This window comes from Panulirus ornatus, chromosome 50 (genome assembly GCF_036320965.1).
Source record: "Panulirus ornatus isolate Po-2019 chromosome 50, ASM3632096v1, whole genome shotgun sequence".
NCBI lineage: Eukaryota > Metazoa > Arthropoda > Malacostraca > Decapoda > Palinuridae > Panulirus > Panulirus ornatus.
The window spans coordinates 11,895,925-11,919,023 of record NC_092273.1 but is presented as its reverse complement, the minus strand read 5'-3'; the positions used below and the strand labels follow the sequence as shown (position 1 = coordinate 11,919,023).

Below are 23,099 nucleotides of genomic sequence, written 5' to 3'. Positions count from 1 at the left end.
GAGTAATTAAGGTTGTTGGTAACTGGCTGTCTCGATGGTTAATGGTGGTTTTCCCCCCCTTATTGCAGGTGTGACGGGAGGCCTGCCATGGGCGAGAGCATGTCGGGCCAGCTGTACCAAGACCCCGACTGCCTGGGAGAAGTGACGGAAACGGCCATGGACGGCAACTTCTTCGGCGATGATGAGGACATAGGCGCCGAAGGCTACAGCCTCGGAGGAGGAGGAGGAGGAAGCAGCCGAGGAAGAAGAAGAGTAGGAGGAGGAGGAGGAGGAGAGGAAGAAGATGGAGGAGCAGGAGCAGCGGCAGAGTCCACCAAATCAGGAACTACTTACGTCTTCCCTCCCAAGCCACCGCAGGACTTGCCGCCGAGGCGCCAGAGGAATCCGACGCTGAAGGAGGTGGCCACCTTTAGTTCCCTAGCCATCACCGTCTCCTCAGGTTCACAGGAGTCCAACGTGCCTCCGCTCCCAAGTCCGAACCCTCAGCGCAGCCCAGGCATCGTCCTTGGCGTGGAGGACCCCAAGCCTAGTTCTCCAGGGGTCACGTTTTCAGATACGCCTTCCATCCTTCCAGAAAGCTCGAGGAACGGGCGGGCAGGTGAGAAGGAGGAGGGAGGGGCGGGTGGGTTTGTTGGTCTGTTTGCTTTCAGTGGCCCCGTACGTGTTCTTGTGTGTGTGTGTGTGGGGGGGGGTTGTAACGTGGCATATGACCCAGGTGACAGACCGCCCTGATGGTCTCTGGTGAGGCTGGCTGTTGAAGGGACAGTACATTGGTTAAAGCCCAGATAACAGAAGACCTGATGGTCTGTGATGTGGGTGTATATATGCTAAGGACAGAATAGTATGTTAGTTATATAAGATAGTCTGTGATGAGGTTGGCTGCTAAGGGACAGGGACCAGATAACACAAGACCTGATGGTCTATGGTAAAAATTGTCTATTGAATACGAGAAGACTTGATGGTCTGTGATGTGGTTTATAGGGGCTTGAGGACCTAGAGTAGTTTCTTAACCATTTAGGATGGTCTGTGATGAAGGTGGTATCTGCTAGAATACAAAAATATCATCCAGTAGTGTTCAGTACAAAGGAAGAGTGAAAAACGTAAAAGACCTTATTTGTTATTATACTTGATCTCTGTTTCCCGCGAGAGTGAGGTAGCGCCAGGAGCAGACGGAGAGAGGCCGCGTTTGCTCATATTCCTACTCTGTCATGGAATTAGTTTCTCCTCGTTTATCGTAAATGAATAACCAACTGGCCTTCATTATCACTGGTGTTAGGTTAGGTTACTCTGTGCCATATGTATGATGAGGGGTGATCACAGAGCAGAGGAGGGGCTAATATTATTTCATATCATTCAAGGCCTTTGAATTCATTTTTCTTTTTGCTTCAGTATCGGTTTCACTTCTTTCGTCTCTCTCTCTCTCTCTCTCTCTCTCTCTCTCTCTCTCTCTCTCTCTCTCTCTCTCTCTCTCTCTCTCTCTCTCTCTCTCTCTCTCTCTCTCATTTGTGCAGTATATTGTTATCGTGGTCTCAAGAGCGACGGAAGCGCCTTAGAATGTAAGATATATATATATATATATATATATATATATATATATATATATATATATATATATATATATATATATATATATATATATATATATATCAAACTCTATGACATTTTAACACTAACTGGACACGATTCCCTCTCTCACTAGAGTCCACATAGGTTGGGTTTCATTCCTACCATGTGTGTATGTACATTACGTGCGAAAGACGAAGAATTTCTAATAGAAGATGGATTGAGCAGTGAGCATGGGAGAGTGCAGTGCCAACCTCATTCTTAAGGGATGAGTGGATATGTGGGGTGTGTTCTCCTGGTCCCCAATGAACTGATGGAGTGTCTTCTAGTCCCCCATGAACTGATGGGGTGTGATGATCTGGTCCCCCTCATGAACTGATGGGGAGTGATGACCTGGTCCCCCTCATGAACTGATGGGGTGTGATGACCTGGTCCCCCATGGACTGATGGGGTGTGATGACCTGGTCCCCCTCATGAAATGATGGGGTGTAATGATCTGGTCCCCCCATGAACTGGTGGGGTGTTATGTCCTGGTCTCCATAACTGATGGGGAGTGATGACCTGGTACCCCATGAACTGATGGGGTGTTATGACCTGGTCCCCCATGAACTGATGGGGTGTGATGACGTGGTCCCCCCATGAACTGATGGGGTGTGATGACTTGGTCCCCCCCTGAACTGATGGGGTGTCTTCTGGTCCCCCATGAACTGATGGGGTGTGATGACCTGGTCCCCTCCCCATGAACTGATGGGGACCTAAGACCAGAAGAGCTCTATCAGGCAATGCCCCCTGGCTTACCTCCGTTCTGAGCCCCGAGCCTGATGATATCATTTCTCTGTGAAAGCTTGTGCCTCATCTTAGTGTTGAGGGTCGCGAAAGATGACTGTCGAATACACACACACACCCACACACCCACACACACACACACACACACACACACACACACACACACACACACCTCAGACGAGAGGTATATGTGTGTGAGTGTCATAGAATTTTCTCCATTTAAGATTTGTTGATTAGATGTTACCTGGGGGTGAGGTGGAGGAAATGGCCAAAGAGTTCAGAGCAAGTGACAGAAATCCCCAGTTATCTCGTTGAGTGATATACACGAGAGCCTGTGTGTTTATAACAGTTTCCCCCCTACTGTGTATATATATATATATATATATATAATGAGGATATTCCCTCAAAGGCCCAGTCCTCTGTTCTTAACGCTACCTCGCTAATGCGGGAAATGGCGAATAGTATGAAAAAAAATATATATATATATATATATATATATGTATATATAGAAATCTCGAATTACGGCATAGTATCAGCATCCACAAGGTTTGTTTTGTAATGTTTTAGCGTATATCCTCAGCCTTGCGTGCTTAGAATCCGTCTTCCATTGATTTAAGGAGACTTAGTATTAATCTACCTTGATTTTAAGGAGAGTCAGTCTTAATCTACCTTGATTTTAAGGAGAGTCAGTCTTAATCTACCTTGATTTTAAGGAGAGTCGGTATTAATCTACCTTGATTTTAAGGAGAGTCGGTATTAATCTACCTTGATTTTAAGGAGAGTCAGTATTAATCTACCTTGATTTTAAGGAGAGTCAGTATTAATCTACCTTGATTTTAAGGAGAGTCAGTATTAATCTACCTTGATTTTAAGGAGAGTCAGTATTAATCTACCTTGATTTTAAGGAGAGTCAGTATTAATCTACCTTGATTTTAAGGAGAGTCAGTATTAATCTACCTTGATTTTAAGGAGAGTCAGTATTAATCTACCTTGATTTTAAGGAGAGTCAGTCTTAATCTACCTTGATTTTAAGGAGAGTCAGTCTTAATCTACCTTGATTTTAAGGAGAGTCAGTATTAATCTACCTTGATTTTAAGGAGAGTCAGTATTAATCTACCTTGATTTTAAGGAGAGTCAGTATTAATCTACCTTGATTTTAAGGAGAGTCAGTATTAATCTACCTTGATTTTAAGGAGACTCAGTATTAATCTACCTTGATTTTAAGGAGAGTCAGTATTAATCTACCTTGATTTTAAGGAGACTCAGTATTAATCTACCTTGATTTTAAGGAGACTCAGTATTAATCTACCTTGATTTTAAGGAGAGTCAGTATTAATCTACCTTGATTTTAAGGAGACTCAGTATTAATCTACCTTGATTTTAAGGAGAGTCAGTATTAATCTACCTTGATTTTAAGGAGCGTCCGTATTAATCTACCTTAAGGAGAGTCAGTATTAATCTACCTTGTTACTTGACTCGTTTTGGTAACACGGAGCGCTGCTTCATTTCCATCATTCTTTTGAATCCCACGGGATCACTTCTTGTGGCTGCCGGGAACTCGTCTGAGAATGGATGTCCTCTTCGCGGCTCCACTAGCTTCTGGGTTTGTTTGCGTGATGATGACCTTTAGTGGCTGTTTGCTGAAAGCGACAATACGTTCAGTGAAGAGGACGGTATACGACCCTTGAGCACGGCGGTGTACGACCCTTGAGCACGACGGTATACGACCTTTGAGCACGACGGTATACGACCTTTGAGCACGACGGTATACGACCCTTGAGCACGGGTATACGACCTTTGAGCACGGCGGTGTACGACCCTTAAGCACCAAGGTACGACCCTTGAGCACGACGGTGTACGACCTTTTAACACGACGGTGTACGACCCTTGAGCACGACTCTACGACCCTTGAGCACGACGGCACGAACCATAAAACGCAGAACACTGCGAACCTTCGAGTATGAAGTAAGCCTGGCCTTTTAATCCTTACTCACTGATCTAGGCAAAGTGCCAGGTTATCCCACAGAGAGAGAGAGAGAGAGAGAGAGAGAGAGAGAGAGAGAGAGAGAGAGAGAGAGAGAGAAAGAGAGAGAGGTTGCTACCTCCATATCCTCCGGCGACTAATAAACACCAAACCCGATCTCGCATGAGGTCACACACTTCGTCTCCAGCAGACTGCAGTGTTGACAAGAAACCCTTCGAGACCTTTGTCTCGTCAAAGTCTGATATATATATATATATATATATATATATATATATATATATATATATATATATATATATATATATATATATATATATATATATATTCTTTCTTTCAAACTATTCGCCATTTTCCGCGATAGCAAGGTAGCGTTAAGAACAGAGGACTGGGCCTCTGAGGGAATATCCTCACCTGGCCCCCTTCTCTGTTTCTTCTTTTGGAAAATTAAAAATGAGAGGGGAGGATTTCCAGCCCCTCTGCTCCCTCCCCTTTTAGTCGCCTTCTACGACACGCAGGGAATACATGGGAAGTATTCTTTCTCCCCTATCCCAACGGTTGATTAAAGAGAGAGTAGACGCTTAGTATTATATTGATGAAGGAGTAGAGGAAGAAGATAGATTGATGCAGGTAGACGTGATGTATGGCGGGAATGTGTGTGTGTGTGTGTGTGTAGCCATTAACCCGAGGCATCAGCTTGGCGTATATCAACACGGAACTGCAATAAAGATTATCATTAGCATTGACATCCACGTTGGACTGCAACTTTAGCTCAGACCGGCTCGTAAATGAATGGCCCCCCGAGATGGGTGAACGTAAAGTAACATTCTTCCGTCGGTAACTGGATAATTACACAATTATCCAGTCTGTGTGTGAGAGAGAGAGAGAGAGAGAGAGAGAGAGAGAGAGAGAGAGAGAGAGAGAGAGAGAGAGAGAGAGAGAGAGGAGGAAAAGGATGAGCCTGGATAATTGACCAGAAAAAAGTTGATTATCCGTCCAGTAAGGAAGGGTTCCTGTGGTATGGTCTAACTCCATTCCCTCTCGTCCATGCCCTCCTCCCATGGTTGAGGGAGGAGAGCAGGACACCACCTTCTCGTCCAGTTCCTCCTCCCATGGTGGAGGGACCACCTTCTCGTCTAGGTCCTCCTCCCATGGTGATGGAGGGAGGAGAGTTGGGCACTACCTTCTCGTCCAGGTCCTCCTCCCATGGTTGAGGGAGGAGAGCAGGACACCACCTTCTCGTCCAGGTCCTCCTCCCATGGTGGAGGGAGGAGAGCAGGGCACCACCTTCTCGTCCATGCCCTCCTCCCATGGTTGAGGGAGGAGAGCAGGACACCACCTTCTCGTCCTGGTCCTCCTCCCATGGTGGTGGAGGGAGGAGAGCACCACCACCTTCTGGTCCAGGTCCTCCTCCCATGGTGAAGGGAGGAGAGCACCATCTTCATGTCCAGATCCTCCTCCCATGGTGGAGGGATCACCTTCTCGTCCAGGTCCTCCTCCCATGGTGGAGGAAGAGAGCACCACCATCTTCTCGTCCATGCCCTCCTCCCATGGTGGTGGAGGAGGAGAACACCACACCACCACCTTCTCCCTCACCCTCCATGAGGGAGATCATGACCTGGGAGACCACCGTCGCGAAATGGGTATCAGAGAGAAGTATGGTTGACGTCGGGGGACGTGATGCGTGCGCACGTCCCCCTCAGCCGTCGTTTTTGCAACACCGTCATTGGGATATCTCTAGGAGTCAAGGATTTAACTTTTTCTTCATGGTAATCCCTATGAAAATCCCTTCTCTTCTTGATAATCCCACTGAAAATCCTTATCTTCTTGATAATCCCTATGAAAATCCCTTCTCTTCTTGATAATCCCTATGAAAATCCTTTTTCTTCGTGAAAATCCCTATGAAAATCCTCTTTCTTCATGATAATCCCTATGAAAATCCCTTTTCTTCATGATAATCTCTATGAAAATCCCTTCTCTTCTTGATAATCCACTATGAAAATCCTTTTCTTCATGATAATCCCTATGAAAATCCTTTTTCTTCGTGAAAATCCCTATGAAAATCCTTTTTCTTCATGATAATCCCTATGAAAATCCCTTTTCTTCATGATAATCTCTATGAAAAACCCTTTTCTTCATAATAATCCCTATGAAAATCCCTTTTCTTCATGATAATCCCTACGAAAATCCTTTTCTTCATGATAATCCCTATGAAAATCCTTTTTCTTCTTGATAATCCCTATGAAAATCCCTTCATGATAATCTCTATGAAAATCCCTTTTCTTCTTGATAATCCCTATGTAAATCCTTTTTCTTCATGATAATCCCTATGAAAATCCCTTTTCTTCTTGATAATCTCTATGAAAATCCCTTTTCTTCTTGATAATCCCTATGTAAATCCTTTTTCTTCATGATAATCTCTATGAAAATCCCTTTTCTTCATGATAATCCCACTGAAAATCCTTTTCTTCATGATAATCCCTATGGAAATCCCCGCGCATTTTAAGCATTACAATAATCCATTCCACTTTGTCTTACCTGATGTCTGTTATAGTTTTGTTATAAGTTGTTTTTGTGCTTGTGTGTGTGTGTGTGTGTGTGTGGGTGTGGGTGGTTGTATGTGTGTGTGTGTATGTGTGTGTGTGTGTGTGTGTGTGTGTGTGTGTGTGTGTGTGTGTGTGTGTGTGGGTGGTTGTATGTGTGTGTGTGTGTGTGTGTGTGTGTGTGTGTGGGTGGTTGTATGTGTGTGTGTGTGTGTGTGTGTGTTTGGGTGGTTGTATGTGTGTGTGTGTGTGTGTGTGGGTGGGTGGGTGTGGGTGGTTGTATGTGTGTGTGTGTATGTGTGTGTGTGTATGTGTGTGTGTGTGTATGTGTGTGTGTGTGTGTGTGTGTGTGTGGGTGGTTGTATGTGTGTGTGTGTGTGTGTGTGTGTGTGTGTGTGTGTGTGTGTGTGTGTGTGTGTGCTTGTGTGTGTGTGTGTTGTGTGTGTGTGTGTGTGTGTGTGTGTGTATGTGTATGTGTGTGTGTGCTTGTGTATGTGTGTGTGTGTGTGTGTGTGTGTGTGTGTGTCCATATCGTGGATGTTTACCAAAGCTGATAATGCTAAAGTTGGCTCTAAGGAAATTACAGAAAATGAGCTTCGTGATTACCTCATCAATATCACTTTACTACCAGACGAAAGGCCTTTTTTTTTTTTAAGGTCAGGCCCCCTTTCGCCTTCCAGGTAAAAGGCCTTGTTAACGTCAGGCTCCCTTTCGTCTTCCAAGTAAAAGGCCTTTTTAAGGTCAGGCTCCTTTTATTCTTCCAGGTAAAAGGCCTCTAAGGTCAGGCTCCTTTTCTCCTTCCAGGTAAAAGGCCTTTTTAAGGTCAGGCTCATTTTCTCCTTCCAGGTAAAAGGCCTTTTTAGGTCAGGCTCATTTACTCCTTCCAGGTAAAAGGCCTCTTTAAGGTCAGGTTTCTTTTCTCCTTCCAGGTAAAAGGCCTTTTTAAGGTCAGGCTCATTTACTCCTTCCAGGTAAAAGGCCTCTAAGGTCAGGCTCCTTTTCTCCTTCCAGGTAAAAGGCCTTTTTAAGGTCAGGCTCCTTTACTCCTTCCAGGTAAAAGGCCTTTTTAAGGTCAGGCCCCTTTACTCCTTCCAGGTAAAAGGCCTTTTTAGGTCAGGCCCCTTTACTCCTTCCTGGTAAAAGGCCTTTTATGTGAGGCCTTTTTAGGTTAGGCCCTTTCTTATTCCAGGCGAAAGACCCTTTCTCCCTCCAGGTATAAGGCCTTTTTTTAAGGTGAGGATCTTCATCCTGCCACACGAAAGGCTTTTTAGGTGAGTGATTCATCACACACACACACACACACACACACACACGTGTCATCCTCTCTCTCTCTCTCTCTCTCTCTCTCTCTCTCTCTCTCTCTCTCCACTACGCATCCTCCTTTCGAGACCTTTTCACCAGGTCGGGTTCTTCAACAGGCGCTCCTCAGCGCGGGAGAGTGAGTGGCGTCAGCAGCAGCAGCTTCAGAAAAATTTTCTCCTTCCAGGATACCCAGCTCCATCACCTGCCTCCCTTCTGTTCCTCATCCTGGGTCAAGAATCCAGGTTCTTTCTCTTCACACAAGTGTTGCTGTTGTATCTTTTTTTTTTTTTAATCATCTCTTTTGAATATCTCAAAAAGAAAACTTATAAGTTCTTGAGTATTTGAGTACACGAACCTTGGGTATGTACTTTAGCGTGACCTTTGACCTTATAGAGTTCTTGAGGATTTGAATATACGAATCTTAAGTATGTACGTTAGTTTGACCTCTGACCTGATCCCTTAAGGGTTAAGCCACTATAGCCAGTGGTCGTACCGTCGTGCTTAAGGGACAGGTCAAAAGTCGTGCCATCATCTCTAAAGGGTCGTATCGTCGTGTTCAAGGTTCGAACCGTCGAGCTTAAGGTTCAAACCGTTGTGTTCAAGGTTCGAAACGTCAAGCTCAAGGATCGAACCATCGAAGTCAAAGTTCAAAGCGTCGTTCTCAAGGTTCGAATCGTTTTGTTCAAGGTTCAAACCGTCGAGCTTAAGGTTCGAACTTTCGTGCTCAAGGGTTCAAACCGTTGTGCTCAAGGCTCGAAACGTTATGTTCAAGCTTCGAACCGTCGTGCTCAAGTTTCGAACCATTGTGCTCAAGCTTCGAACCATCTTGTTCAGAGTTCGAAACGCCGTTGTTCGAGGATCGTACCGTTGTTCATTTATCCGATTCCAGACGATTCCTGAATACAGACCAAAACTTCAATCCATCATCTTCCAAGGGAAATGGTGGATTCTTGTAGTTTATTTATATACAGAGTAAATAAACTATTTACGGAAAAAATTCATTATCCAAATATTCGCAAGGGTACAAAAACGTCTCGACCAACTGTCTCGTTATTGTGTTTTTGGGCCACCCATTGACCAAGACTCCCAACTACCAGTTTCTGGAGAGAAAATGTCAAAAAAAAAAAAAAGAAATGTTTTACAGGGTTTACTGCTTCAACTCGGAGACCCATTGAGAGAATCCTGAGGGGGAAAGAAAAGAGAGAAGAAAAAAGAGAGTGGATGAGGAGGAGGAGAAGGAGGAGGAGGAGGAGAAGAGGAAGACGAGGAGGAGGAAGAGGAGGAGGCCCTTGCATTCACGGCTATGATTTAGTGTTGTTGACCTGGATGATTATATTGACGCCTCTTCAGATGTTCGTCCATTGTCGACCAGTGTGTTGGTTGGTGGGGGAGTCTCTCTCTCTCTCTCTCTCTCTCTCTCTCTCTCTCTCTCTCTCTCTCTCTCTCTCTCTCTCTCTCTCTCTCTCTCTCTTACCCCCACCTCACCCTTCCACTTTGCGGCTCTTTCTGATGGGTCTCTGTAGCGACAGCTATTAATAACTTGGGACCAGGGGGCAAATTCTAGGGATGTGTGGGTATTGAGGTCACTCATTTTAGGGATGTGTGGATATTTATGTTACGCATTTAAGGGAAGTGTGGATATATATATATATATATATGTAGTACCCTCATTTACTGATAGATTTACAAAAACCAGCATCTATTTTTTTTTCTACCATTTTTTACCTTATTGAAAACAAGTTTACCAAGCGTGTTGGTACAGCATGCGATTATAAGGTATTCTGAATGCACGGTTCAGAAGAGGATCAGATCTCGTCTATCGTGAAAGAGCTCAGTGTCTAAACCTCTTTCAGTACGTTCACCGTTTTCTGTCCGGTTCCTTTGGTGACGGGCGGTGTATCATCGATCAACGATGAATCTCCCACACAGGGGACAGACAGTCGAGCCCTCTTGTTGCTGCAGGAAGAGACAGTGGTACAGGAAGAAGATAGATAACGGAAGACTTTGATGGTTCTGTCACAAGGTTAGGTTTTGGAGGACAGTCCACGTACATGACAGATGGCAGAAGACCCCCCCAATGGTCTTTGATAAGGTTATGATGATGGAGAACAATAGGACATGGTATTCTATATTCTTAATCATTTTAGATGGGAATGATCCAGTGAGTCAGAAGAACTGACTGTATTTGTTATATTACCAGACATATTTGTAGCTGAATGTATTGTAGTTCGTTATTGTATTGGATACAGCCTACAGTTGTTGTAATGGTGTTAGAGTTTATATAGACCATCCACGTTCATAACCACTTATACATAATACTTAACCATGTGTACAAAGGTTACAGTGGCTACAGACGTATGCAAATGCAAATTTGTTTTGATCCTCCTCTTGTGATTACTGCAAGAAGATTCTCATATTGCATTCCTAAGTCTGTGTCTTCTGTCTGTCTGTGTCTCGGTTTGTAGTTCCCGCCACAGTGCTCAGGGGGGAAAAAAAGGGGGGTAGGGGAATATTTTCCTTTCCCATTGGCGTTAAGTTCCGTCTTCATATGATAGTCTTTCCAGATCACCTTCCCGTTCAGCCTCTTGGAGGCTCTCGAGGTGTGTTTTACTCTCGTGAATTGATCCTTTGACGTCACTCACAAAGGACGTTGGCTTTACCTCAATTTTAGAATTTTTTGTTGTTTTTTTTTTCCCAGTCTTACAACCCTCGTCTACCTCACAGGTACGAAGGTCCAGTACTGCGCTATTTCTCTGCCTTAGTTCCTTATCCTTTGCTCCGTTTCTTTTCCTTTGTTCCGTTCCTTTTCCTCTTTTGCAGGTTCACCTCTTTGCTCTCTTCCAAAAGCAGACATTGCAGTTCTTTTTCATATCTCTCGAAAGCTCCTTTTTTTTTTTTTACGTCTGTCCCAGTGTGGCTTCAGATATACCCTCGACCTTATTTGTCAGTTATACGGGTACGTTCCCTCACCTTCCATCGACTACGTTGTATAGAGAATCTGTCCTTTGTGTGTGTGTGTTGTCCTCCTCCTCCTCCGTCGTTAGTTCTGAGTTCGAACCGGCCTCTGGCGGAGGCGCGCGCGCGGGGAGGGAGGGAGGCCACATGTAGTGAAATGCGGCAAGGGCAGACCGTAGACTTACGCCGTGTCTGGATTGTAATGAAGACGTGATGGCCAGCTCGTCAAGTTATAAGTTCCTGTACGGGGAAAAATTAAGAATAGAAACTTGTTATCTGTGGAGAGAAAGCCTCGCCTTATCTATAGAGAGAGTGCCTCTCCTTTATCTATGGAGAGAAGGCCTTGCGTAATATAGACAGAGAAAGCTTCGCACTCACTCCAGATTTGAGGGGGGGATTCAGACGATGATGTTAAAGACATTTGGATGGACTCTTGAGACTTCGAAGTTATGTGATGGGTGGCACCATATACCAATGCTTCTGTGCTTTTGGTCTACCTGTAAGCTAAGAATACCTTAATCCCAAGAGATAGACTTAAGTTAGATTTCTTATCTCTGGTTCTTATCTTTATCTATCCTTTTTTCCATCCTTCTCTTTCCCTGCTTTCGTCTGTCTGTTCTTATTGTATATAACGATTGCTTCCTTCTCCTCCTGCTGTGTCTGGGTTATGTAAACATAATACTCTCTTCTCTCATCTAACTTACAAGTTCGCCACATGTTCAAGTTGGTTTCCATTTTTCTCATCTCAGTACAACTTTGGTACTTTATCATTTTCTTACAGTATATATATATATATATATATATATATATATATATATATATATATATATATATATATATATATATATATATATATATACATCTATTGTTTAGATTTTTTGATTGACGTTTTTGGATTGGAAGAACATAATCTCACATCAGGAACACACATTCACGCACCCCATTTACATATCCTCTCTCTCTCTCTCTCTCTCTCTCTCTCTCTCTCTCTCTCTCTCTCTCTCTCTCTCTCTCTCTCTCTCTCTCTCTGGTGGCACTCGCCAGGCTGTATGAATTACCGTGACCTACATCGTATGATCATAGAGTATGTCCAGACTCGATCCTTCCCCACCCTCCCTCACGCCTGCTTTTTTTTCTCCTGGCAAAGAAAAAAAAGAGTGTCGTTTGGCCTTTTTCTTTATCTTGTTTCTTAAGTCGTGTCGTCAACTGTCGTGTAGTTGGCATATACCCTCATCAGTCAGTGAAGGTACAATATATCCACACATCCACTTTCATAAATTATCACAGAAGTATATCCTCAAGTGGAGCTGTTCTGTTTATGGTATTAAGGTGTTCGTCCTCGTATTAAGGTGTTCGTCCTCGTATTAAGGTGTTCGTCCTCGTATTAAGGTGCTCGTCCTCGTATTAAGGTGTTCGTCCTCGTATTAAGGTGTTCGTCCTCGTATTAAGGTGTTCGTCCTCGTATTAAGGTGTTCGTCCTCGTATTAAGGTGTTCGTCCTCGTATTAAGGTGTTCGTCCTCGTATTAAGGTGTTCGTCGTCGTGTGTTCGGGGGATGCACGTGTGATGCTCACATGTTTTTTTTTTTTTGGAAAGATCCCTTCTTTTTCCCACGGGCCAAGAGGATCAGAGGGAGCGTGGTCGTTCATACACCATCGGGGAAATTCGTGAAAGAAATGGTTTATTGATTATGACACAGTGTGGCCACGGGGAGGGAAAGGGGGTGGGAGGGGCTGTGTGTGTGTGTGGAGGAGAGAGAGAGAGAGAGAGAGAGAGAGAGAGAGAGAGAGAGAGAGAGAGAGAGAGGCTTTGTTCTGGGGGTTACCCATGTGGGTGGTTGATTCTGCCACATCAATTGCCGTAATTGGTGTGGTTGGAAGGAGGGGAGGGGGAGGAGAGGGTCATTCCCCCTTGGCTGAGAGACTAGGGTCTCTCTCTCTCTCTCTCTCTCTCTCTCTCTCTCTCTCTCTCTCTCTCTCTCTCTCTCTCTCTCTCTCTCTCTCTGGCTCTTAAGAGAAGATATGTCAATGGATGAGGAGGGGGCGCATGTGAATGACGGAGGGACGAGTAGAACACACACACACACACACACACACACACACACACACACACACACACACACACACACACACACACACTTCCTCGCCCATAGTATGTGTGTGTGTGTGGATGACCCTCCCACATGGTGTCTGTGTATGTGTGTGTGTGTGGGTGTGGGTGGAGAGGTACACACACGCGTGTGGTTTGCCTGGGGGGGGGGGGTGGAGGAGACGGGGTAGAGGGACAGAAACACACACACACACACACACACACACACACACACACACACACACAAAAGATCATCTTTAAACTTTTCAGATCCCGTAATTGGATTTAGAATTTAGTGTGTCGCAGTGGCAGTACTTAACCACACGGGATCAGATAACACAAGAGCCTGGGACAGGAAACGCTTTGTGGTGAGGTTATGTACTGCTGCCACCAGGTATCGGGGCCTTCCCTCTATATACCTGCCCCTCTCTCTCTCTCTCTCTCTCTCTCTCTCTCTCTCTCTCTCTCTCTCTCTCTCTCTCTCTCTCTCTCTCTCTCTCTCTCCCTCTCTCTCTCCCTCTATTTCTAATCGTTTTCTTCGAGAGAAAGATGGACGGAAGCGGATGATATGACTGAAAAACAGGATCTGTTTTCTTTTGCACCAGAGTGCCATTTTGTAGGGGTCCCCCCTTCTTCTTCTTCTTCTTCTTCTTCTTCCACGCCCGTTTTCTTTCTGGAGGGGAGTAACTCGTGTATCTTTTTATAGGGTGAATGAAGATAGTTATTAATGATATTGTAAGTAAAGTAAGCGCCTCAAAAGCGTTTTAAGAAATGGACAAGATAAGAATACATGACACCCAATATGATAGATTGATAGAATAAATTGATAGATCAAGAATACACGATACCTGATATGGTAGAAAATTAAATTGATAGAAAAATGGAAGTTTGCGATGGAATAAATTGATAAAGTCAATCGCAGAATAAGCTTCTCCGATCGCTACGTGCCGTGGAACGAATTGGAGGGCATATCACCATCCAACCCTTGATTGAACGAAACTAATTTTGCTGAGTTGTGGGTCAACAACCCCTAAACACCCCAAGCCTCCCCCCCCCCCCCCAACACACACACACACACACACACACACACACACACACACACACACACACACACACACACACACACACCTAAAGCCCGGCGGCAGATAGCGAATGGGGGACTCGCCCTAACCCAAATCCTCCCTCCTTCCCCCCTTACCTCCTCCTCTTCCCCCAGAAAATTCTCTGGGGGGGAGGAGGTGTGGACTTCTAGCCGGGGACCCACCCCGTAGATAATGTATAATTCAGTGTTTTCGCCAACTTGCATCGTCAGATATTGAATATATTTTGGTGGAAAAATATAGTTTTTTTTTTCTCTTTTTTTCCTTCTTTTACCTCTATGATCAGAGGGTACGTAACCCTCATGATTGGGTAAAGTTCATTCCCCCATCTTACCTTAGAAGTTAGAGAGCCTTATGTGTGTGTGTGTGTGTGTGGGAGAGAGAGAGAGAGAGAGAGAGAGAGAGAGAGAGAGAGAGAGAGAGAGAGAGAGAGAGAGAGAGAGACATGGGATTGCTCGTTACCGGATGAATTCCCTCCACCTGCAGCACAGATCGGGACCTACGAAGAGGTTGTTTTTCACACACACACACACACACACACACACACACACACACACACACACACACACACACACACTACTTCTCTTCCACCTCCCTCATTCCTCCTCCACTTCTTTCCCTCTTCCTCTTCCTCCTACTCCTGCTCCTCCTATTCATCTTCCTCTTCCTCCTCCTCCTTCATCGTCTCTCTCTTCCTCCTCTTTCCACCTCACTACCATTTCCACATCCAGTTTCTCCACCTTATCCTCCTCTGCCCATTTTTCCTAATCTTCTTCCTCCATCTACTCCTCCATTTTCTTTTCCTTCCTGATGGCTCTTCCTCCTCATTTTCTTTTTTCCACCCAACCTGTTTTGTTCTTTTCCCTCGTATTATTAATCTGATTATATTTTTCTTTGCCTTCCTTCCCCTTCTTTCTAAGTCTACGAAACAGCAGCTGCTGCTGTCTTGTTGCAGCTGCTGTTCTTGCTGCTGCATACACTCTCCTCAGATAAGGGGAGAGGTAAAAGGAAAAATTAAGCAACTCAGAGTACCTGACGTAGATTTAATACAGCTGAGAAAAGGAGGGGGTTAAAACAAGTGTTTTAGTACAGCTTAGAAGAAGTGGGGGTAAGACAGTGTTTTAATAGAACTTAAAAGAAGGGGTAAGACAGTGTTTTAGTACACCTGTGAATGCTGGTAGTTCAGCAGATTCATCTGTGGAGACCAGAAATGGTAGTTCCTCCTGTTTTAATATATAGTTCTGTTGGATTTTAGCATATGGTCCTATTTAATAGGTTGGTTGGTTGGTTATCTGGGCTTTAGGGCTGTCAGCTGCCAGGTGTCATTTAAAGCCACCAGCATCAAGCTACATCCACCAGTCGATTAGTCCTTAACACCTTTCGGTGTTAAAGGTAATTCCAAGACCACATACATTTTCATTATGCATATGGCTCATTAGTATCATTGTTTTTCTTGAGTTATTCTTAAAATGGAGATCTATATTATCCTTAAGACGAAGGTGTTCTTGTATATATATATATATATATATATATATATATATATATATATATATATATATATATATATATATGTATATGTAATCAGCATGTGTATACTTTATGTACTTAGAATATGAAAGTAGGAGCTGCCCCTAATCTAAAACCATTTTCTTTAGTAGCCTCATCAAAACCATTCTCTCTAATATTTTCAGGGTAGACTTACATATACGGGTAATTTGCTCGTTGCGAGACTGTGTTTGGCGATTGATTGACTGCCATAATTAGGGGTTATTTTGCCTCAAAAAGCGTCCTTCCCCATATGCATCATACACACCCAAGTAAGAAATCAATACATCCAGTGACACACCCGACCTGTGTACGTAATGACACACACGAACTGGGCCAGTCATGGCACTCCACACATACACATACACAGACACACACACACGCACACACACACACACACACACACACACACACACACACACACACACACACACACACGTAGTTACTTCCATTAACCTGAAGATTCTCCTGTGTTTTAAGAGAGCGTTGACCTGTGTATCGTGTAATCATGAAATTAAAAATACAGATACACAGTTACACAAAAAAAATAACTATTATATGTAGGATTGTACGAGGCAATACGGTAATGATATTTAGCCCTAACGACCTGCTTGAAGGTGTAACGTCATAGGTCACCGCCAGGGGGAAGGAGGAACGAAGGTATTGAAGGTCACCATCGAAGGGTAGAGGAGGAGGAAGAGGAGGAGGAGAAGGGGAGGTGGGTCACCGCCAGGGGTCTGCTGAGCTAGGGAGAGAGGAAGGGAGGAAGGAAGGAAGGGAGGGAATGAGTTGTATGTCTGTGTGTTGTTAGATATAGTGGCAGCCGAGTATTAAATATTCAATAAAAAAAGGAAGGAAATTACGTATAATTTGAATATAGTTAATTATATGCTACGTAAATATCACGTGTTTCGAAGCGCTGCTTTGTTCACTGTATCGTGTTCATTGTTCACGGGTCATGGATAGAAATGTTAATCATAACTCCAGCTTGGGATATTCAAAATCATTTATTTGATAAGCTCTTGATTATATTTGGCTATGAATTATATTGTAATACGAATTAGGTATGAAGGTAAATGTATTGAGATTTATTCATTATTTTTTTTCCTGTTTCGTTAAGTTATTTTAGTGTTTCAGAACAGCTTAAGATATACCTTGTGTGTGTGTTCCATTGTCTTAAAAATATTTGAGGTTTGTGAAATATATTGATAACTGAAGTAGATAACCGTTTTCGGATAATATATTTACTTAAAGCTTCAGCCCCTTATTAGTTCATTTATATATAAACCAAAACACTACAATAACTAGGACAAATAAGTTAGTGTATTCCGGAGAGATAAATTAGTGTCATTCATTGACTTAAATTTTACAAAATCAGGCGTGTTAAATTTCCCCAAATTAAGACGAAAAAAGAATGTAAGGTTAAGGCTAATTTTAGTGTTATGTCATGTGTCTCAATTTTAACTCCAACTTTGTTTTACCATTTCAGAGAAACGCCCAAGTATATTTACTCTGCGTAAGTTTGCTGTGAAGGTACACTATAGATTCCCCATCCCGAATGTTGACTAAAGAAAATTTGTCCTTGTTATGATGTATCGTAGAAAACGCCTAAAAAAAATTTTCTTTTAAAGATCCTTGCAAGAAATATTTAGTTTTAAATTTAAAGATTTTTTTTTTTTATAAATTTTATAATTTAAAAACAAAATTATATTTTGAATAGTAAGCTAGAAAGATGACATTTTTCTAATAGTTTAAATGTTATGTTAGAGTATTTGGAAGATAATTCTTAAGGTAATTAATGAGAGTATAAGTTAAGGACACTGGCCTGTTCCTGATTTTTAGTAGGGTCGTATGATTATCTATATATATATAAGTATTTATTTGCGATGAAGAGAAAAAAAAAAATGAGCTTCAGCAGAATTAAAGTTTATTCATATGCTGCTGAAATTTTGGAAACTCTGGTAATTCAGTGACTCAAGGCACTGGACTAGTGGAGTTTATATATATATATATATATATATATATATATATATATATATATATATATATATATATATATATATATTATGATTTCATCGCATTTGCAATGCATGTCTTATAATTATAAATGCCTATGATCAGGGAGGAGGAAAACCTGATAATATTTCTATATGAGCCAATTGAGCACGACGGAACGACTCTCTTTTAACAACGACTATTCGACCCGTGGATCATGAATTGCCCCTGACGTTTGACTTCGACCTCAAGGCTCAGGCCAGAGGGGAGGGTAGGGTCGTAGCGCTCTACTCAAGGGTCGTCGTACCCGTCGAACTCGGGAGAGGTACGCTAGCCATTAAGGGGTGAGAGCGAGTGTGTTATCAGCAGCCGTTAGTTCTTAAGGGGGCAAACCTAAGAGTGCGTTGATGGCTTCATGTTCCACCTCAAGTCGTACACTAATTTCCCCGCTTCACGTGTCTCGTCTGTCTTTTTTTTATTTATGGGACTCCCGCAGCGCCCGAGAAAGCCGGCCACGTCGTCCACCGGGTGGGACCATGGATCATAAAGTGTGGTGATTTTGTTTGTGGGGAGAGAGACACACTGAGGTTTCGGTGCCCCTCGTGTGATGTGTCGCATCGTGGGCATGGTGGGTCGTGTGGGTGTGTTGAGTCGGTGTCTTGTCGTATTGTAGGGGATGGATGATGTTCAGAGCTTAGACGGGAAAGTGTAACTCGTGCTTGTCTAGGGAGTGTGGTTTCAAATGAACGTACGTCTGGTGGGGTTGTGTTTGAGACTGGGTTTGGAGGCAGAGTGTTCAATTCTTTCGGATCGTTTTAGTGTACATATGTTTTGTTGGTGTTACGTTTGCTGGGGTTGGGATGGGGGATCAGTGAGCAGAACTTACTGAAATGTGAGTCAAAGGCTGGTTTTTTATTTCTAATTGGGTGCTGGTGGTTAGGTATGGAGTGGCTTGGATGGGTGGGGGTCTAGTGCTGTTGCAAAGAATTGAGCACCGAACATGTTGAGGTGGGAGTGTATTGGGAGAATCTTTGTTCCATAAAGCAAAGTGTGAGTGTTCGTAGTAGTTAGGCAGCCAGTCATTGTTTTGAGTGCTCTGCTTTGTATGGTTTTCAGCTTTGTTATATTTGCCTTTGTGAGGAAGGATGACCAGGCAGGTGAGGCGTAGTTTAGTGTGGAGTGAAAGTTTTTTTTTTTTGTGACACCTATAGATTCGTTTTTCCCGATACTGGTGCCAGTGAGTGTTCTGTCATTTAGTTTGTGTGTTGCTTTTCTGTTGATGGTCGTGGAATCGAGATTGAATGTCATGTGTGTGTGTGTGTGTCGTATACTATATTATGATCGGAATAGTTTTTGGTTAGTGGAATGGTACAAATTGTCCAATGAAGATGATTGGAGGGCGAAGTTTGGATTTGTCTCTCTCTGGGATTAAAATGGTTGTTGAAGACTTCTTTGGAGATACAGAAATCCTGTTTTGGGTGAGCCATTGTTCCAGTGGTGTAATTTTATGCTCCTTGGTAATTGGTGCTGCTGTGGAGTCAAGGTCTTGTGGTACACTGACGAGGTTGTCTGCATATGAGAAGTTTGTAGAACAGGAGGTCGTGTGGAAATGACTGAAGAGGGCTGGAGAAAGAACTGCACCTTGGGAACTCCATTGCAGAGCTAAAGGGTTTTTAGGATCACGGAGCCATTCCGTCCTGCTCGAGGGAGCAACCGATGTTCCTCATTGTCACCATCACAGTAGTCGCAAAGAACACAATAGTTATCAGCGTCATTTCTTTAACATGGACGGTATTATGTACAATGTATGTCCGTAACTCCTAGAGTATCACGGCTTAAAGCCTTTTGTGCAAGACGATTTGATCACTCTGAGTACAAGGACTTAAATAAGCACGATGACTAGCCCGCTTGTGCGAGAGGTAGAGGTTGTGTATCATCACACACACACGGGGTTCAGTCATCGTATTTGATAAGAATCAAGGGTTTAGTTAAGTCATCATACTCAGGAGGTTCTGTCTTCAATACTAAAAGGTTTACATCATTGTACTTGTAGCGTCAAGTTGTTCTCAAAAAGGGTCAAGTCGTCGAAACTCCAAGGGGCTTAAGACTCGTGCTTAATGGGAGTCAGTTGGTCGCTGCGCTCAAGGGTTCGACTGATAAGAAGCGGTTCAACACACAGCTGGGAGGAAGGAAAAGCCGGCACTTAGTGTTGCCTGCACCAGACCTCGTCCACAGACACAAATCTCCTGCTCACATCCTCACCACACAGCTCTCGACCACACGTAGTCATCGTGTCCTCGGCGTTTGTATTGTCCTCACCTACCGTGTGGTGTGTGTCCGTCTTACTCTCACAGCTTGACGAAGAATAGTCACTTATAATCATTAGTTACTTATAATCAATACTTATAATCACATCCTTTAAAGATACGTAATGGCATGTTGATCCCACTTGAAATGCTTTTTAATTTTTCTTTTTTTCCTTAATACCTTTTGCTTAATTCCTTTCCTTTTTTTTTTTTTTTAGATAAAACAATAGATCGCTTAAAAACAAAAGAAAGTAGCGTGTCTAATGCCGCATGCAGATTGGGTACATGTCGTTGGCGTTGTCTTGTGTCAGCATGCTTTCAGTTCGTCTTAAATGTCGTGTGTGAAATCTATGTAGTAGATGAACTCCAAACTGTGTAGTGTGTAGTAAGGGTAGCGAGAGTCTACCCACTGGAGAACCAAGCACCCCTTCGCTCTGCTAGCTTAAGAGATTAGGGTTTTGTGAGGGAACCCCAGATATACGATACTGATCCTTGAAGAAGGTATATTTCTGCATGCAAGTGCTCTACCCTTCGTCAGTGGGAATGGAGCTAATATATATATATATATATATATATATATATATATATATATATATATATATATATATATATATATATATATGTATATATATATATATATATATATATATATATATATATATATATATATATATATATATATGTATATATATATGGATAGATAGATCGGCTGGTAGATAGTCAGATATGTAGATAGATATATAGCCATGTAGGTAAAAGTGAAGAGTTTTCTTAATATTTAACATTGTAAACAAATTATACCTGTCAGGCGCAGGAAAAAATGCACCGAAGGATGTAAACAAACGGAGGAGACTGCATGATCCTTAGCAGGACACGGATATGTTGGTATATTTCCACCAGATGGATTAGTACATGAGATAGATAGATTGCTAAGAATATAATTGTCCCGTGAGTAGTTTTTATGGCTATTCTGCAGAAGTCTTTCGCACACTAATCCTTTTTTTGATAAGTTTGAGGATAGTTTGGTGAAGCTATTTAGATAAGGGCGTGTGTGTTCGTCATTGAGTGGATTTACTCTCTTAGAATTATCAGGGGCACAGAGACAGTTAAATGTCGCGTCGCAGCTGAATATGAGAGAGAGAGAGAGAGAGAGAGAGAGAGAGAGAGAGAGAGAGAGAGAGAGAGAGAAGCGGAAACATGCACCAGCAATCAATTGAGAATCCACGCGCGGTAGAACTAGTCCAAGTTTTTGATTTGACTACTCTCTTGTCTTCGGGATGGTGGTGGGTGGTAATAGGGCGGGCGATCGCGCCCGGCTCTCTCTCTCTCTCTCTCTCTCTCTCTCTCTCTCTCTCTCTCTCTCTCTCTCCCATTATTTGCTGTAGTACTTCAGTAGAATGTTGTTAAACTCTCTAGTTGTGTTACTCTAACATATATTAGTAATCTCGCTCTCTTCTCATGTGTCATCATCTTTCTCAAGCCTGACGCCCTAACGTACTGCTAAAATCTTGATTAATAATATGCTCATTACAAGTTTAGAATCGTCCCATTCATGTGAAGTACTTCTATATGTATATATATATATATATATATATATATATATATATATATATATATATATATATATATATATACATTCTTAGTCCTTTACTGCCTCTGTGTTTTGCCACACTTGTGTAGTGCTTTCGTCCACACTTCAGACATACGTGTATACTGTATTAATGTCACCGTACACCTGTCTTGTTCTCTCAGAACAGAGAACTACCCTTAGAACGAACCGATCGCCGTGACGAACTCTATTAGTATGGCTCAGGCAACGGACGACATGTAGCCTCACGCACGAGCTGCTATTAGCATCCGCAGTATTTAAATAGGAAGGAACGGTGTTAGGGGACGGGAAGGTGGTAGTAGAAGACAGCAACGAAAACGGAACGCACATGAGCCAGGGTCTTTCACTGTCCTCGTCTAGTTTCGGCGAAGACGTCTTCTGGAGGAGACTGATATATATTCATTCTCTCGAAGACGACGACTTATGTGGAAACTACTTGACTAATCTAGAATATATTCCTGCGGACTTGACTAATCTAGAATATATTCATGGCTCTTTCTTTCAGTTATCCGTTCGTTTACCACCTAGGATAACGCCCACTGAGGAGTATAGGATCTCAGAGCAGTTCTGATTGTACCGTTAGACCGTTCGAGTACTTGTATATAAGCTTTTCTGGTAATGCATATGTTTGATCAAGAAAAAGGTCTGTGCTTTTCTCTTCGTTGTTTTTTCTGAAGGAGGAACGACGTAAGACAGTTGTAAGTCCTCAGCCACGGAAGAAACAGGTGACTCTCAAACAATTGTATTTCTGGCGAAGTGAAATGGGACCAAAAAAATATAAGAAAAAAGAAGAGACCTGTTTGGTTGTACCTAATGTGAACGCGAGGTACACCTGGATACTGCTGGTGTAGCTGAAGGGGGGACTTTAGGATTAAGGGGTGAAGCCCTGGGCAAGAGAGTGAATTAAGGACCCGTCTGAGGAATGTTGACGTGATAGGAGTTACGAGGGAGGTGGAAACATTAAGTTTATGAATGCCAAGTCGTGTGATCGGGCGAATATAGTGCTGATCACTTTATGTGTGTGTATATATATATATATATATATATATATATATATATATATATATATATATATATATATATATATATCGATGAAAGGACAAACGTATAAACACCACCACGGATGGGATTCGAACCCTGGATAGGGGTGTCTGCCAGCCTCGGTCACACACAGGTGAAAAAAAGACGCGCTCAAAAGTTTCCCCAAAAATATTATATAAATTTCCCTCGTGTCCCAACCCCAGCTGGGCTGGGATGACATTGGACCTTAATCTATCGAGAAACACCCATACACTAGTCGTCAGTGAAAGTCCATAGACAGATGAAA

At 42.9% G+C, this 23,099-nt stretch overlaps 1 protein-coding gene across 3 annotated transcripts in view; it reads left to right on the top strand.

Moving 5' to 3' along the window:
* LOC139764598 (potassium voltage-gated channel subfamily KQT member 1-like) overlaps positions 1-23,099 on the top strand; it is a 765,415-nt gene that overhangs the window by 422,935 nt on the left and 319,381 nt on the right. For all 3 annotated transcript variants that reach the window (XM_071691435.1, XM_071691436.1, XM_071691434.1), the window contains exon 2: positions 69-598. In XM_071691435.1, the coding sequence (XP_071547536.1) occupies positions 69-598 (530 nt within the window). The remainder of the gene's footprint in view (positions 1-68; positions 599-23,099) is intronic.